At 58.1% G+C, this 14856-nt stretch overlaps 6 protein-coding genes across 6 annotated transcripts; all 6 read right to left on the bottom strand.

Moving 5' to 3' along the window:
* Positions 1 to 54: 54 nt before the first annotated feature.
* TRAVEDRAFT_59141 (uncharacterized protein) lies at positions 55 to 1735 on the bottom strand. Its single transcript, XM_008041448.1, has 3 exons — positions 1636 to 1735; positions 668 to 1571; positions 55 to 598 (listed from the first exon to the last, which is right to left on the bottom strand). The coding sequence occupies exons 2-3, from the start codon at positions 1461 to 1463 to the stop codon at positions 141 to 143; spliced, it is 1254 nt and encodes a 417-aa protein (XP_008039639.1). The 5' UTR covers positions 1464 to 1571; positions 1636 to 1735; the 3' UTR covers positions 55 to 140.
* Positions 1736 to 2140: 405 nt separating this feature from the next.
* TRAVEDRAFT_21061 (alpha/beta-hydrolase) lies at positions 2141 to 3471 on the bottom strand (the record flags this gene model as incomplete). The annotated part of the gene is made up of 4 exons (XM_008040859.1): positions 2141 to 2206; positions 2274 to 2797; positions 2867 to 3271; positions 3354 to 3471. The coding sequence occupies 4 exons, from the start codon at positions 3469 to 3471 to the stop codon at positions 2141 to 2143; spliced, it is 1113 nt and encodes a 370-aa protein (XP_008039050.1).
* A 1171-nt stretch (positions 3472 to 4642) lies between these two features.
* On the bottom strand, positions 4643 to 6087 carry TRAVEDRAFT_29546 (uncharacterized protein). The gene is made up of 3 exons (XM_008040937.1): positions 5895 to 6087; positions 5438 to 5842; positions 4643 to 5375 (listed from the first exon to the last, which is right to left on the bottom strand). The coding sequence occupies exons 1-3, from the start codon at positions 6004 to 6006 to the stop codon at positions 4819 to 4821; spliced, it is 1074 nt and encodes a 357-aa protein (XP_008039128.1). The 5' UTR covers positions 6007 to 6087; the 3' UTR covers positions 4643 to 4818.
* Positions 6088 to 6787: 700 nt separating this feature from the next.
* TRAVEDRAFT_21059 (PLP-dependent transferase) lies at positions 6788 to 8735 on the bottom strand (the record flags this gene model as incomplete). Its single annotated transcript, XM_008040858.1, has 10 exons — positions 6788 to 6874; positions 6934 to 7116; positions 7186 to 7328; positions 7388 to 7432; positions 7483 to 7589; positions 7645 to 7748; positions 7819 to 8186; positions 8245 to 8369; positions 8427 to 8550; positions 8609 to 8735. 10 exons carry the CDS (start codon positions 8733 to 8735, stop codon positions 6788 to 6790), a joined length of 1413 nt encoding a protein of 470 aa, XP_008039049.1.
* Positions 8736 to 9315: 580 nt separating this feature from the next.
* Positions 9316 to 11621, bottom strand: TRAVEDRAFT_149895 (PLP-dependent transferase). The gene is made up of 12 exons (XM_008041447.1): positions 11588 to 11621; positions 11434 to 11487; positions 11237 to 11372; positions 11061 to 11181; positions 10879 to 11003; positions 10357 to 10822; positions 10198 to 10304; positions 10097 to 10141; positions 9891 to 10033; positions 9641 to 9823; positions 9461 to 9577; positions 9316 to 9397 (listed from the first exon to the last, which is right to left on the bottom strand). Exons 3-11 carry the CDS (start codon positions 11361 to 11363, stop codon positions 9491 to 9493), a joined length of 1404 nt encoding a protein of 467 aa, XP_008039638.1. The 5' UTR covers positions 11364 to 11372; positions 11434 to 11487; positions 11588 to 11621; the 3' UTR covers positions 9316 to 9397; positions 9461 to 9490.
* Positions 11622 to 11900: 279 nt separating this feature from the next.
* On the bottom strand, positions 11901 to 14714 carry TRAVEDRAFT_169258 (armadillo/beta-catenin/plakoglobin). Its single transcript, XM_008041446.1, has 15 exons — positions 14437 to 14714; positions 14367 to 14386; positions 14226 to 14291; positions 14101 to 14176; positions 14019 to 14047; positions 13829 to 13940; positions 13716 to 13771; positions 13572 to 13666; positions 13454 to 13520; positions 13205 to 13399; positions 12976 to 13149; positions 12893 to 12921; positions 12662 to 12839; positions 12256 to 12598; positions 11901 to 12198 (listed from the first exon to the last, which is right to left on the bottom strand). Exons 1-15 carry the CDS (start codon positions 14666 to 14668, stop codon positions 12179 to 12181), a joined length of 1692 nt encoding a protein of 563 aa, XP_008039637.1. The 5' UTR covers positions 14669 to 14714; the 3' UTR covers positions 11901 to 12178.
* Between the last annotated feature and the right edge of the window lie 142 nt (positions 14715 to 14856).

Here is a 14856-nt window from a genome sequence, read left to right as displayed (position 1 = left end):
GCGGCTGGGCGCAGTACGTGCGATCATGCATGCATTCAGCAGATTGAGCAAAATCCGGCTTCTATATTACAACAAGTCCTCACGGCCTGCCGTGAATGATATCGACATAACTTACACCCCGTCCCCATTTCTACTACCCCTCACCGCACAACCCGCTCAAACACCACAAGCTTCCCCATCCCCTTCGCCCCAAACGCCTCCCTCACGCTCCGCTCCATCTCCACGAAATCCACCAGCCCAGCCACACCCACCGTCCCCGCACGCGCATCCACATGCACAAGCGGCGGCCCCGCCCTCGGCCTCTCCTTCACCCCCACGCGCACACACTCCAGCGCCCGCGCGCCCCCTTGCTGCACGTTGTGGAAGCGCGCCGCGACGTCCGCGACGCGCGCCCAGGGGATGAGGAACGCGGTGTCGAACTCGCCGCACTTGACCGCGAACGCGAGCGTGCGCAGCGCGGGCGCGTCCAGCTGCGCGAGGAGCGAGAGCGTGTAGGGCACCGCGGAGAGGCGCGCGGTGTGGATGTCGAGCGTGAGCGTGTGCAGCGCGGGCAGCGGGCTGAAGGTCGGGGCGGTCCATTCTGCACCGCGCGGGGGAGCTGGGTGCGATGTGTGCTTAGCCTGGAGTGCCGGGAGCAGCGAGCGTAGAGAGAAGGGGAGGGACTCACCGGACGCAGACGCAGACTCTCCGAGCCCGATGCGTAGTTGTTTCAGAGAGGGCGCGAGCTCGATCAACGCCTCTGCGAGCGTGCATAGCTCTGCCCACGGCACACGTGTGCACGAAAGCGTGTGCACGGCGCGATGCAGGTCTTCCGCGATGAGCCACCTGAGCACCTTGAAGTTATCGCACCCACTTGTGAGCTCAAGCACCTCCAACTGCGGACCCGCGCCGTTCTTTGCGAGGGGCACGACCGCCGTCTTTGAGCATGGGTTCGACTCCCATTCCTGCGTGAACGCGATGGTGAGACGCTTGAGTCCCGGGAACGATAGATACATCTCCGTGAAAACGTCGAACGTCTTGAGCGTGCACGCCCAGAGCGTGAGGTGTGTGACGCCGCGCAGGCGGTTGAAGAAGCCGCGCGCGAGGTCCGCGTCGATGGTGAGCAGCGCGAGCTCGAGCTTCGTGAGGTTCGCGAGGCGCGCGGGCATCCAGGGCGGGATGGCGTGCAGCCAGGCGTCGAGCGTCGCGCCGTGGAGGCGGTCCATGGAGAATATGCCGAACGCGCTCTCTATCTCGAGCGTCCGGACGTGGTCCGTGAGAAGGGGGTTGGAGGAGAGGAGGCGCGAGAAGGCGGAGCAGTTCGACCAGTCGATGTAAATGGACCGGAAGAGGTTGTGCTGGGCGCGTGGGAGCCATTGGCGGCTGGTGAGCGCGCAGCTGCGGAGGGTGCGTTTGTCGTCCACCAGTTGATCCAAAATGTGGTCGTAGAGTTCAGGCGGGAGAACGGGCGTAGATCCTGTCATGTCTACTTATTGGTGAATGCGGTGGTACTGTATTGGCGCGACTGAGCAGCAATGCTGACCGGTGCTGATTTATGTCGAATTGCGCAGAACAGGCGCACCCTGAGCCGTCTAACACAGTCGTTCTCGTCTGAGCACCATGGCCAGGTGAGAACGAAGAACACATGGCACTCACTAGCTTCTCCGGGCTCACGGCGGTATGTCAGACCTCCGCTCAATCGTCGAAAGGCCCCGAGAATGTCCCCCAACGAGTGCGAGCAGCAGCAGGTCGACGGCGGGCGGTGCAGAGGCGGTGGTGATGGTTGAGAAGGAGGAGGGGATGGAGGGAACGGGATTCGCATGCATTGATCAATATGGCCTGCCCGAGTCGATCCCCTCTTCCCCGCTTCACCTGATCGGGCCGTCGCCGCGGCATCATCCCGCCGTGACCCGCCTTAATTAGCTGTGACACCTCGCGTCAGCGCCCGTCCTGGCGCGTTCCGTGTCTGCCCGACGCGCCTTGAGCAATGTCGCGAGCGTGCGAGCTTAAGTTTATATTTTCGACCCTACTCCGCGCTATCGAGTCGCATCCTGGATGTTCGTACAACGCAACTAGTGTTATATTCACTGAGCTGCGCACATACGTACTAGCGTACGTCGTGTGCTTGGCACGGACTAGTCTCTCACGAAAGCGGCATCCGTCACTCGACCACGTCCTCGTCTCCGACCAACGCGCGCAAAACGAGCTCTGGCTGATCCCACTGCACCTACAAAGAGCCAAGAGGTAAGTTTGAATGCTCTGTATTAATAAGGAATCACGGGAGGTCCACGTACGAAGTGATTCGCGCCCTTGATTAGCACAAACCGCACGTCCCTCGTCGGGCAGCCCTTGGCCTTCGCCGCCTCCACTTCTTCTCTCAGGCACATCCGCGCGAATAGACAATCACACACCGACTGTTCGCACGTCACGTTGCACACCTCCACCTCCCTCCAAGCGTCGCCGTTGCCCACCCCTTTTGCGTTGTCTGGCAAGGCCAGCGCGGCTTCCCGTAAATCCTTCCACAGTCCGACCGCGATCCCCCCGTGCAGCAGGAGCGCTTCCGAGCCACCGGGAGCACCCGGAGGGAGACACAGAACGCGCTCAACGTCTTCCGCGGTAAGCGTCAAGAGCGTTGAGGGCGGCTCCGGGAGGGGCGTGTTCAACGCGAGCGTCTCGACCGTGTCCCCGTGCGCGAAGTACCCGCTTACCCACTTTGCGAACACATCTTCGCGCTCCTCGGGCAGAAGCTCGGTGTCGAAGAGCGGGTTGTAAAGCCTATTCTCGGGATTGGGGTAGCCTAGGAGGCGGAATGGTGGGTCTATACGGAGCGTGTCCGGCACTTAGCACTGATTCCTGCGGCTCAATGTTCTAAAATATGTGCACGCACCGAGGAAGACCACGCGTTGGATATAGCGGGCCAGATTTAAACCCCCCGTGTAAAAGGAGGGCGCGTGCGCAAGGAGCGCCGTCATCCACGCCGCGCCCATAGACCATCCGGCCACGACGATCCCGCCGGTGTTGTTCATGCGATCCGCCGCCGGGACGTCCCCGCCTTCCACCAGTATTTCCAGGAAGTCATACAGCTCTCGCGCTTGCGCCTTCATGAAAGTCTGGAGTTTCTCCCTGGCGGCCGCAAACGCGTCGGCGTCGTCTGTTGGCCCGGGGGGCTGCGATGGTAGGAGCGCAAGCTCGGCCTCTGTGAACGGCGCGCTCCCGAGATAGTCGCGGCGGTTCACGAGCATCACGCGTGCGTTATAAGCTGGCGCCAGGGGAAGGAGCTTCGCAAATATGCCTGGGGTATTCCAAGAAGGGCGTTAATTTCGGAAGTCGTTGGGGGCGACTGGGATTGGGCGAGTATAGGACCGGAAGCTCACCGCTGTGGTACGCGTACCCGTGCAGGATCACGACCGTGGTATAGTCGGTGCTACCGGCCGGGATGAAAGAGTCTGCGAGGATATGTAGAGGGCTCTTCCGAATTCTGTTGTACCGCATGGTGAATTACAGGGGGATGGGCTGGTCGGGTGCCGTGGTACCGAGAGAACAGCGACGGTGCTTCGTCCCCTTATAACACCGCCAGCGTCCGGGCATTGGGTTCGGCACGGAAGCAGCTTCTGTCAGCGGGCCTCCTCCATGAGAGCTGGGATGTGCGTTCAGTCATCTTTGAACTGTATAGCGTTCGGATGGGGTCGGGTCTCAAAGGTTGGGGATAATCGCAATGCAACGATCAGACACTGCACAAAAGAGGTCGCCGATCCGTACGCTGCGCAGCCAGATCAGAATCGAGTCAGTCCACCAGCGGCGCTGACTAGACGATTGCAGTGCTCCTCACCTGGTATGATTTCTGTAGTGCGATGTGAAAGCCCAGCGCAAGTGGCGCACTAAGGTTAACCTTCGGCGTACCAATGGGCTTCCCGTTCCAAATTTGCAGCCTTCTTTAGGAACACATGCTCTCTATTGGCCAATGCGTCAATGGTCTCTGGGCTTTCGCCATCGACACCCGTGCACGTAGCGAATACGGGATCAATGCTATATAACTGGCGAGCGAAACGCCAGGCCGACGCGCGGCCTCTGCTTGTCCAGGTCGTGCCGAAACACATGCGCGGCGGCCGAGTGCGTGTGTGCCTCTTTCAGGACCTTTCTGGCCAGTTCTGATTTAGAGAGGTATTTTCGAGCTACCCGTTCCAAGCCGCAGCTACGTTCGAAAGAGACCCTGCTAAGGGCTCCTTGTACTATGTAGAACGTCAGTTTCATCAGCGCTGGTGCGATGGCTACTTACGGGTACTGCTATACTACTTATCAGCATCAACGCTTCGACCCCGATGGTTGGTGAGACGTTCCTAGGGAAGAGGTTCGTTGAAGAAGGTTCTCACCCGGTCTGCATACATGAGTGGAAGAGAGAACATGGTTGCGCCAAAGTTTGAGCCGACGGGGCACAAGCGTGGATGTGACAACGAGGCTCGTGCTTGTGACACTTCGCGTCAAAGGCGTCTACGTTCACCGCGTCGCTAACTCTTCACGCATTTGACACTCCACGGTTCTGCTACGTCCAGTTCAAAGCTAACACGTTCCCATGTAAGCTTAAATATATAAAAACTCAGCTATCAATGGTTGACCTCATCCCAGGAGCTTGCTCTTTCACACCAGACACTATATCACTGTCTACAACTTGAATAAGACCTCTCGTGGATGATCATCGCGGCCACTGCACATAGGCATATAGGTATCGTATATTGAGACTATTCCCCTTATCATGGCCAATGCCCGTTACTCGACCATGTCCTCGTTCCCAATCAATGAGCGCAGCGCGAGCTCGGGTGCATCCCATTGAACCTAGAGGAGTCATGTCAACCCCCACCAATCGCACCAACAGCCCAGGAGTATACGCACGAAGTGGTTCGCGCGCCGAATGAGCACAAACCGTACGTCCCGTATCGGTATGCCCTTCGCTTTCGCGTCTTCCACCTCCCGCTTCAGCAGCATCGTCGCCCATAGGACCCCAGATATACTCCATTCGCCAGTCACGCATCGCACCTCCACGTCGCGCCACGCGCCTCCCCCGCCTTCCGGGAGGTACAGTGCGCATTTGCGCAGATACGCAAACAACCCAAGCTTCACACCCGAATGCACCAGGATCTCATCCGAGCCCCCCGGCGCACCGACGGAAGGGCACGTCATCGACGCAATCTCCTCTAGGGTGAGCGTCGATATCGTAGGCGGAGGGTTCTCGAGTGGGGTCTTCCCCTCGAGCGTGTCGGGCGTGCCGCCGTGGGGAAAGTACCCGCTCACCCACTTCATGAAGAGCGGCTGCCGGTCCTCTGGCGCGATCTTGGGGTCGAGTAACGGACTGTACAGCGCTGGCTCGCGGGGCGGATAGCCGAGTGCTAGGAAAGGTGAATCTATACGTGTCATGGGGGCGATGCTGAGTCCCGCTTCATAGATCTCAGCGGTGTACACTTACCGAAGATGACGACGCGTCGCATATAGTCACTCAGCCTGACCTCGTCCGCGGGGAAAGAAGTGACGTGCGCGAGGAATGCCGTCATCCAGCTACCGCCGAGCGACCACCCCGCGACAACGATCCCGCCCGTGTTCTTCGACCGGTCCGCCACCACCACATTGCCGCCCCGCACGAGCTCAACCAGCAGGTCGTGTACCTCGCGCGCGCGCTCCCTCATGAACGCCTTCATCTTCTCACCGGCCACAACCACCTGGGCGGCGTCTGCCCATTCCTCCGGTGAGAGCTCGGGGAGGAGTGCGCGGTCTTCCTCGATATACGGCTTGCTGCCGAGGTAGTCGCGACGATTCACGAGCACTATGCGCACGTTGTGCGGGTGCGCCAACGGTAGGAGCTTTGTGAAGATACCTGCCAAGATTTGGATTAGCTCACTCCTCGTTCGACATCATGATGTACTCACCACTGTGCCATGTGAAGCCATGCAATATGACAACGGTGGTGTAGTCCGTGCTCCCTGCCGGCCGGCCAGAGTCTTGGAGAACATGAAGCGGGCTGTTCAAGGTGAGTGTCATAGTGCTGTCGAACGAGAGGCTGAGCTGGCGATGGGTGCGAGGGTGGCTTCTAGCTTCCAAGACACCACATACCGGGGAACCTTGGGTGCGCGCCGCATCAAGCATCACCACTCCTCTTTTAAACTGACCCACGACGCCCACAATCCCCCCGGAACGGCAAATTGGCCTTCCGGTACCTCCAAAGACTTAGACGGAGTCCTGTTGAGCATCCCAGCTCGACGCCCGATCCTTCCGCTCCTGTCCGCTGCGAGCGGTTTCATCACAGGGTGAACAAATAGTCCACGGGCTCTCTACGCCCATCACCCCAAGGTATCCTCGGGTTTGGGTCATCGGAATGAGTAAGTGTGGAGGTGCGAGCACATGGACCACCGCGGAGAGCGAGGCCATCGCGTCCCACCCGACTCTACCTTCTTTTACCATCAACTTGACCGTGCATGGCCACCCCTTTCCGCTTGGCTTCTGCGGTGCAAGGGTGGACCCATGCGCATGATGATGGGCACGGCTGCAGCTCGTACCTATGACACTTCGAGCCGCGCGTCTTCAATTTGTCGTGTTCCCACGTAAGCTAAACTATGCTCGCTTCCGTCGGTGCTGACCTACTCATAATCGTCATTGTTACATGCGTCGTCTCGAGAACCCTTCGCGACTATTCGCTCGCACACCTAGGCTACAGATGCACACTATGTGTCTACGCAGAATCAGGACTCCTCGTGACACACAGAATATAGGGCCACCATCTGACGCACCGCAGACCTCCTCCATCGCTTCCACTCAAATCGACTCAAGCAGCCTTCTTGGCCAAGATCGTCTCTTCGATCTCCTTGCACACCGCGTTGAACGCCTTCCCGAGGTACTCAAAGTCCGACACCTGCCCACCCAAGCTACCGAGTCAACACTCGCAGCGAGCGGCATGATACCGGGGCGCACCTCGTTGAAGACCTGCGCGCTAGGACGCGTCCACCACGCGCCCGCGTGGAAGTAGTGCGCGCTGTACGTGTTGTGCTCGAGCAGGAGTTTGTCCTGGAACGCCTGCTCGATCTCCCCGAGCTGCGTGGGCGAGTAGATCTCGCCGTGCGCCTTCTCCACAGGTAGGGGAAGCTGCACATCCGTCTACAATGTTCCCAGGATGCAAGTCAGAAAACCGTAGGATGGAACCTAACAGGGAGATGAGGTGCAAACCATGTGGGCCGTGAGCTCGCCGCTCTCGTCGAGGACGCGCGTGCCCATGACCTCCGCAAGACGCTTCCCGCCGTCGAGCGCAAGCTGGTGGCAGTATGTGTCGATAGCCTTCTCGCCTCCAAGCCACTCCCGGAAGGCGACGGCTGGAGATGATATCGGTCAGCCTCATCTGCATGGGCTCAAACTAGTCAAGGGTGCTTACCTGCGGGAACAGATAAGTACGGTACTAGGTCCATCGTGCCCGTCCCTGCACGAGGTCATGGTCTGGTATTCAGAATGATAGAGGATGCGGCTCACATTCGTGCTGCTCCGCGAAAGCAGTGCCTTTCTCCCCCGCATCTGGGCTCCCAGGTGAGACGTATCCATGCGACGTCGGGACAGACGACTTGATGATATACTGGTTTCTGTAGGGCCATCAACATCGACTCCTCAAAGTAAATTCAGAACACATTCACGTACCGCTTGGGGGTGTAGAGCACGGCGCACCCCCGCTTCGCCCATAGCCATTTATGGCAGTTCGACAGCCAGAAGTCAGGCTTCGCTTCGCTCAAGTTAATCCCATACTACACGAACACTGTTTGTCAGTGGCCCTTCACGCCCACGCCCACGCCTGCGCCTTAGAATGACACACACCTCCTGGCCGAGGCTATGCGCAGCGTCGATGACTGTCCACACGCCCTCCTCACGCGCGATGCGTGCCATCTCCTTCCACGGCAGGAGCGCGCCTGGGACCGCAACAATCGCGTCAATCACCGCGACGATCTTGTTCCCTTGTCCCCGCGCCGTGGCGTCGTACCTCACGGATAGAGGCGGCACGTCGGTGAACGTGGTCCCGGAGTGCTGCTGCTTGACCTCGCGCAGCTTCGCACGGAAGCGTTCGAGGATCTCGGCATGGGTGAGCGGGAAGGTGTACGTGACGTCCGAGAAGGTCGGGCGTGGCTGCTCGGAGCGGTCCGCGAGGTAGCGAATCGTGCTCGAAACAGCGCCGTAGGCGGTCGTAGCTGCGGGGCGCGCTGGGTTAGGACGCGCTCTTAGGGCGGGTACGGCGGAAAGACGTACACCCGACGATAACGTCGCCTTCGCGCCACTCGAAGTTACGGAGGATCGTGTTCAGCGCGTGCGTCGCATTAGGGACGAAGACCACTTCGTCGAGCTCAGCCCCGATGAGCTTCGCTACAGTCTCGCTGAGAAATAACAGTAGATGAGCGATACGCTTGGATAGGGCACCGAAGCATGCTCACCGTGATTTGTCGAGCAGAGGCTTGTACAAGATCCGGCGGAACTTGTCCGGGTTACGCTCGATCTCGTACGACAGGCTCATCGCCGAATAAATGACGGGTAGTGGCGGAGTACCAAACGCACCCGCTTAAAGAATATGCGTCACTGTGCAGATGCCGTTATTACCATTGAAAGAGCCGCGTACTGTTGTTGAGGTTAACATAGTCCTCGTCGAAGGCAAAGTAGGGCTTGAGTGCGTGTCCGAACGGCGGCGGCTTTGACTTCGCGTCGTACGTCTCCCCGGGGCCTGGCCTCCGGTTAGGAATGGGCATCGTACTAGATGTTTAATAATATTATACTGTCAACGCTGCATTTGCAAAGACTCGCTTACAGTGTTTGATGTTGTGGTGGGTGAATACAGCTATAGGTACAAGAAAGCTCTTGTGGATGAACAGAGCGGCTGGTAGTGGCCGCACAAGACGCATCAGGTACCCTCAGTCCTCTTTCAAGCACGGGATCCACAACGTATACTCCCTCGGGCCGGAATATGGGCCTCTAAAATAGCCAAAGCGTTCCTTGGTGCCGCGTTGGATATACCCACTCAATACTCCGCCTCAAGATCCCTCGCCTCTCCGCCCGCTGCACACAGGCTCCCTGCATCTGCCGGCTCTTATCTCCGAGAACCTGAGGGTAGACTTCGAGCTAGAGTTATCGATACGAATGGGCGTGATCGTGTGCGCTCATAGACCACCACAGGGAGCGAGTCCTTCGCGCTTAGCCGTTTTCGCGTTCTTCCACCATCAAGGGATTCATACCCCCATGGCACTTCTTCGCACAACGCAAGGGTGGATAATTTGTGTGACCACGGGCGCGGCGAACCAATGACCGGGCATCATCACTTGACCATGCTAGAACGCTGTGGCATTGTTTCGATGTACTCGTACAAGCAGATTTCATATTTCACAGCCCGAGGTTGTAGACGTCCCTTGTGCATCTGCGCCAAGTCAGGACACCAGCGAAACATGAAAGATGGGGACTATGCCCGACACCTACGCACCTTCTATCACGCCTCTATGTCCCTTTCCAGTCAATCAGCCTTCGTCGCCAAGATCGTCTCCTTGATCTCCTGGCAGATAGTGTTGAACGCCTTGCCGAGGTACTCGAAGTCTGACACCTTCCAACCCGAGCCAGCAAGTCAGTAACCACCGTGCTCGCGCCCAGAACAATCGGAACGCACCTCGTTGAAGACCTGCGCACTGGAGCGCGTCCACCATCCGCCCGCGTGGAAGTAGTGTGCGCTGTACGTCTTGTGCTCGAGTAGGAGCTTGGTCTGGAGCGTGCGCTGGATCGCACCAAGCTGTGCGGGAGAGTAGATCTCACCGCGCGTCTTCTCGACGGGCAGCGGGAGCTGCACGTTCGGCTGCATTTTGTTTCGGTACAAGTCAGAAAGCGAGAACACGGGGCAAGCAGAACAGGGTGGTGCGCACCATGTGGACGGTGAGTTCGCCGCTTTCGTCGAGGACGCGAGTGCCCATGACCTCCGCAAGACGCTTCCCACCGTCGAGCGCGAGCTGATGGCAATATGCGTCGATGGTCTTCTCGCCCCCGAGCCACTCACGGAAGGCAACAGCTGGCATGAATCACAGCGGTTAGTCTTGCCAGCATGCTCTCACGCCAGTCAAGACTGGCTTACCATCGGTAACGGACAAGTACGGCACCAGATCCGTCGTCCCCGTCCCTACATTGTGAGGTTAGTCACCTGCACGTCTGCACATCGAAGGAAAGACGACGTACATTCGTGCTGCTCCGCAAACGCGGTCCCTTTCTCCTTCGCCTCCGGGGTCCCGGGCGAGATGTACTCGTGCGATGTCGGGATTGAGGACTTAATGATATACTGGTTCCTGTCGGGCCATCAGCACCTCCTCCCCAAGCCAAACGAACACAGCCACGAACCGCTTCGGGGTGTACAGCACCGCGCACCCCCGCTTCGCCCACAACCACTTGTGGCAGTTCGACAGCCAGAAGTCGGGCTTCGCCTCGCTCAAGTTGATGCCATACTCCTGGCCGATGCTGTGCGCGGCGTCGATGACGGTCCACACGCCCTCCTCACGCGCGATGGCCACCATCTCCTTCCACGGGAGGAGCGCGCCCGGGTTAGCGACAATCGCGTCGATGACTGCGACGATCTTGTTCCCCTTCCCGCGGGCAGCCTCGTCGTGCCCGGGCGACAGCGGTGGCACATCGGTGAAAGCGGCGCCCTGCTGCTTGACCTCGCGCAACTTCGCGCGGAAGCGCTCGAGGACCTCCGCGTGCGTGAGCGGGAAGGTATATGTGATGTCTGAGAAGGTCGGCCGCGGCTGCTCGGAGCGGTCAGCAAGGTAGTGGATTGTGTTCGCGACGGCGCCATAGGTCGTTGTGGCTGTGGGCACATTAGTCTGTTAGGGAGCGAAGATGCGAGTGCATGGGGAGACGAACATCCAACGATCACATCACCCTCGCGCCACTCAAAGTTGCGGAGAACAGTGTTTAACGCGTGAGTGGCATTGGGAACGAGGACCACTTCGTCCAGCTCCGCCCCGATGAGCTTCGCAACGGTGTGCCTAAGTGGTAAAGGTACATCAGCATTGCGCAAGAGCATTGATAGAGGGCAAGCTTACCGCGACTGGACGAGCAGAGGCTTGTAGTTGATGCGGTGGAACACGTCGGGGTTCCGCTCGATCTGGTACGACCGGTTCACCCCCGCATAGATGACGGGGAGCGGCGGCGTGCCGTATGAACCTGTTTGGCAGACATTCATCAGTGTGCATCCAACGCCAGTCAGAACGCTGCATACCGTTGTTGAGGTTCACATAGTCCTCGTCCAGGGCGAAGTACGGCTTGAGCGCGTGGCCGAACGGCGGAGGCTTCGAGCTCGCGTCGTACGTCTCCCCGGGGCCCGGCGTCAAGTTAGGAATGGGCATCCTAGATGTCTAATGATATCGCGATCAGCCTCGTTCAATCTATGACCTCGTAAGCCGGCCAGCCACTTACTACTTCGTGTGTTGGCGGTGGATGCAGCAAAAGGTACAAGAAAGCCGGTGCGAGCTAAAAGCAGTACGGTATTGAGAGGCCGCACCGTGGCGTCGATCGATTGAATCAGTGACTCCGCCGCGGATCGAATAGGTGGGCACCCCCATGAACTCACACGAGTACACAATCGCGCCTTAGGCAGGGAAGTGGGATGGCTGAAAGGATGGGAGATTGGCGTATACTCGCGCGCTACTTATACGCAGCGCGATGGGACCCCGTGCGTGACAGCGGCCAATTCGATCCCGCAATATCCGCTACCCGTTGACTCGAGTACACATGCGAATCCATGACTTGCGTAATGCCAAAAGTATGACTCCCTCACGCTGCGCCATGTTACCATAGAGGCTTACAAATATGTGGGAACCTCTCTGGTGGAAGGCTTCCAAAGTTCGCCCGAGAAACGAAGCACAAAACCGGGGATCATACCCGACGATACTAGTATATATGAGCGCCGCTCCCCAGTGAATGCTGCGTTTGCCCCTTGCTAGCCAACATGATATCATACCAGCGCGTGTATACTTCCGGCAATTAATGGCGCAGCTAAGCTGGAACACGTTGCGTCTGAAGGGTCTGCCCTATCTGCCCTGTAGTCTGTGAGCGCGCGGGAGGAGTCAGGGTCCGCCAACAACACCGTCTTGGCTAGTCGACCATGTGGTCAAGCGCAGAGTCATGCTTGATTGCGCAACGACGCCTTCACGTACCCTCATCACAAGTAGTATCGGTCGCCTTGCAGAACACACCCGACGTCAATGACAAACCCCCACGAGACAGCGGCGCACTCACCGATATGACCCATCCCTGGCTCGACCACCCACACCTTCCTGCCTTCTGCCTCTGCGTCAGCCTTCGTCTGCGCCGTCGACACCGTCTCCTCTTCCTCCTTCTCATGCTGCTTCGTCTCCTTCACGTGCGCCTCGGGCGCCGTAACATCCCACAACGCCCACGACTCCCTGAGGACGGGGTCGATCGCGCCACACACGATACGGACGCCCGGGAACGCGCGTTGCAACACCCGCACGCCGCCGCACGCGGCAACGATGAACGTCACGAAGATGATGTTCGCCTGTGGGACACCGTGGTCGAGCAGCACACGGATCGCCATGAACGCTGCGGCGCCCGTGCCGATCTGGAGCGGGAGAGTGGTGAGTCATGCGATAGGCGAAGAGAGCGGGGGAGGGCAGTGACGCACCTGCGCGTCGAGGAGGAAGACGAAGCTGTTCCGGGCAAGGTCGCGTTTGCGGATGCACACGGGGAGCATGGCGTGCAGCAGGAGCGGCTCGCCGGTGTGCACCTCGGACTGGATGAGCAGCGAGCCGATGCGGATGTCTTGGATGACGCGACGCAGGCCCTGTTCGAGCGGTCCTCCACTGCGAGGACGTCAGTACATAATGCAGGTGGATGGTGAGTTGGCGTAGCTTACGATCTCAGGATGGATATTCCACAGACGTGCTGAATGCTAGATTGGAACCCGTGAACCCGTGATGGGAAGGATAGTGTACATACGTCCACAGAAAGCGCCTTCCCGGCGTACGTTGAGTCGATAGGCGTAGTTATGCGTTTGTTCTTGAAGGGAAGGAACTCCATCGCCTTCTCACTAAGGTAGGTCGATAGTCGGTCTGTGAAGAAGATGAAGTCTTCGCGAGATGTTGACTTGTCACGCAGAATCGTGAAGATTCCCTGCATGAAGTTAGCATAGACGAAACGGAGAAACGTGCGCTAAGGCTTCACGAACTCGCAATTGCGGCGTATCTCGCAAGACAGTCAGATTGGGAAAGTCAAGAGCTGTAGGATCTCCTCCAGGGCTCAAGTCTCGGTGACCAATCCGTGTTAGCTGTTCTCGCAGATATCTTGAACGCTCTTCGATCTTGCGGCGAATGTGAGTAGCAATAAGCTCGATTGCAATGGTGTTCTCTGATCCCGGCACAATCTGTGTTTGCATATGGGTCAGTTGCTCAGCTTAAACCAGACGGAATGCGCGTACGATGTTGGCGAAGCGAGACGTGGGTTGTACGAAGTTATCGTATGCGGGCTTCACATAGCGCAAATACCTGGATCGGGGTCAGGGGGGACATCGTTGGTTTTTGATGCGCTACACTCACTGTTCCAGAACGCCGTCCACGCTGCGCCCTCGCTCCTTCACGTCTCGCCTGATGCGGCGAGCGAGCATAAGATCTGAATCGCATTGCACGAAGACCTTGGTTCGCCAAATGAGCGACCAGTGGAGAAACATGACAAGATCGTACCTTCAAATCGTATAGCGACCTTAGCTCTGCGTCGTGCAACGCAAGAATGCCCTCAACTGCTCTCCAATGAGATGAGCACATGTAAGATGGTCTTCCGAGGATGAAAGCCTCACCAATGATGATAGATGCGCCATATAGATACTTGGTCTCGTCAAGACGTTGGTGCTCTGTGAAGGAATATATGGGAATGTTCGTTTGTTTTCCCGCCTTCAAGTCTGCTAGGCACTATGGAAGAAGTGCCGAGGGTTATACTCCCATCCATATTCGAGACCTCGTTGTCTGGGCGGCAGAGCAGCAACATACCGAGGCAAACAATGGCATATCAATAGCGTCTGTCTTTCTGTAAGTAAACTGTCACCTCACCGAGCTGCGTAAGGACACGCACCTGGATGGTCGAAGTCATAGCGATTCGCAAACGCGAGTTTGAGGTCCTCTGGTGAGTGGCGTCGATAGAAACTGTCCTGTAGATACATTGGCATCGAAGTAAGGGTGCCCAGCGAATAAACGGACCTGAGACAAAATAACAACTGTAGGGATGGATCCAAGGGCTTGGACGATACATCTCGCTACATGCGTCTACGCACGTTCAGCGACGCAGGTAAGATAAAACGGTAAGAATCTCGAAGCACTGGACGCCGTTGAGCTGCAAACCTTGCCGCTCGCAGACCCACCTGTGAAGTGATTGATACGTGGATTGCAAGAGAAACAACGGAGTACTCACCTGCGATGCCTATCACGAACGCATCAGACAGATGGTTTCCATCTGCACCGTACCATGGTGGCCTCCCGTGGGACGTGAGGATTGTGTTCTTCTTTGCCTGGAGGAGTACCTCCGACCGCTCCCCGGGGCCCACGGTGCTCGTGACCGTCCTGGAGAGTGGGGGCCTGACCGCGACTGGTACCTCGAGCAGCTGAGCCTGCGCGGCCTTCTCGACAGTATCGGTGTTCTGCATGTCTCACAATACCCAAGAAAGACTCAAGATAGACAGAGCGTGGATGGGGAGATGGAGGTCGAGCTGAGACCGTGGAGCAGCATGAGAGGAGTGATCGTCTGTGGCTGAAGATGGATTATGGGCGCCTAACCTCGATCAGGCATCAGATCCAGATCTGCGTACTTCTCGGAGTCAGCTTGAGCAAATCC

The sequence above is a fragment of the Trametes versicolor genome, assembly GCF_000271585.1.
Source record: "Trametes versicolor FP-101664 SS1 unplaced genomic scaffold TRAVEscaffold_7, whole genome shotgun sequence".
NCBI classification, from domain to species: domain Eukaryota; kingdom Fungi; phylum Basidiomycota; class Agaricomycetes; order Polyporales; family Polyporaceae; genus Trametes; species Trametes versicolor.
Note: the sequence above shows the minus strand (reverse complement) of the source record. Positions and strands in the feature narration are given on the sequence as shown.

Excerpts from the sequence above, each read along its gene's own strand:
- TRAVEDRAFT_59141 (XM_008041448.1), bottom strand. The coding sequence starts at position 1,463 with ATGACAGGATCTACGCCCGTTCTCCCGCCTGAACTCTACGACCACATT. Across the intron at positions 599-667 it reads AGAGTCTGCGTCTGCGTCCG|CTCCCCCGCGCGGTGCAGAA; the intron begins GTGAGTCCCTCC and ends CATCGCACCCAG.
- TRAVEDRAFT_29546 (XM_008040937.1), bottom strand. The coding sequence starts at position 6,006 with ATGACACTCACCTTGAACAGCCCGCTTCATGTTCTCCAAGACTCTGGC. Across the intron at positions 5,843-5,894 it reads TGGCTTCACATGGCACAGTG|GTATCTTCACAAAGCTCCTA; the intron begins GTGAGTACATCA and ends AAATCTTGGCAG. Across the intron at positions 5,376-5,437 it reads GCGACGCGTCGTCATCTTCG|ATTCACCTTTCCTAGCACTC; the intron begins GTAAGTGTACAC and ends TGACACGTATAG.
- TRAVEDRAFT_149895 (XM_008041447.1), bottom strand. The coding sequence starts at position 11,363 with ATGCCCATTCCTAACTTGACGCCGGGCCCCGGGGAGACGTACGACGCG. Across the intron at positions 11,004-11,060 it reads CCTCTGCTCGTCCAGTCGCG|GCACACCGTTGCGAAGCTCA; the intron begins GTAAGCTTGCCC and ends TTTACCACTTAG. Across the intron at positions 10,142-10,197 it reads GTTTGCGGAGCAGCACGAAT|GGACGGGGACGACGGATCTG; the intron begins GTACGTCGTCTT and ends CTCACAATGTAG.
- TRAVEDRAFT_169258 (XM_008041446.1), bottom strand. The coding sequence starts at position 14,668 with ATGCAGAACACCGATACTGTCGAGAAGGCCGCGCAGGCTCAGCTGCTC. Across the intron at positions 13,521-13,571 it reads GTGGACGGCGTTCTGGAACA|GTATTTGCGCTATGTGAAGC; the intron begins GTGAGTGTAGCG and ends ACCCCGATCCAG. Across the intron at positions 12,840-12,892 it reads GGAATATCCATCCTGAGATC|TGGAGGACCGCTCGAACAGG; the intron begins GTAAGCTACGCC and ends ACGTCCTCGCAG.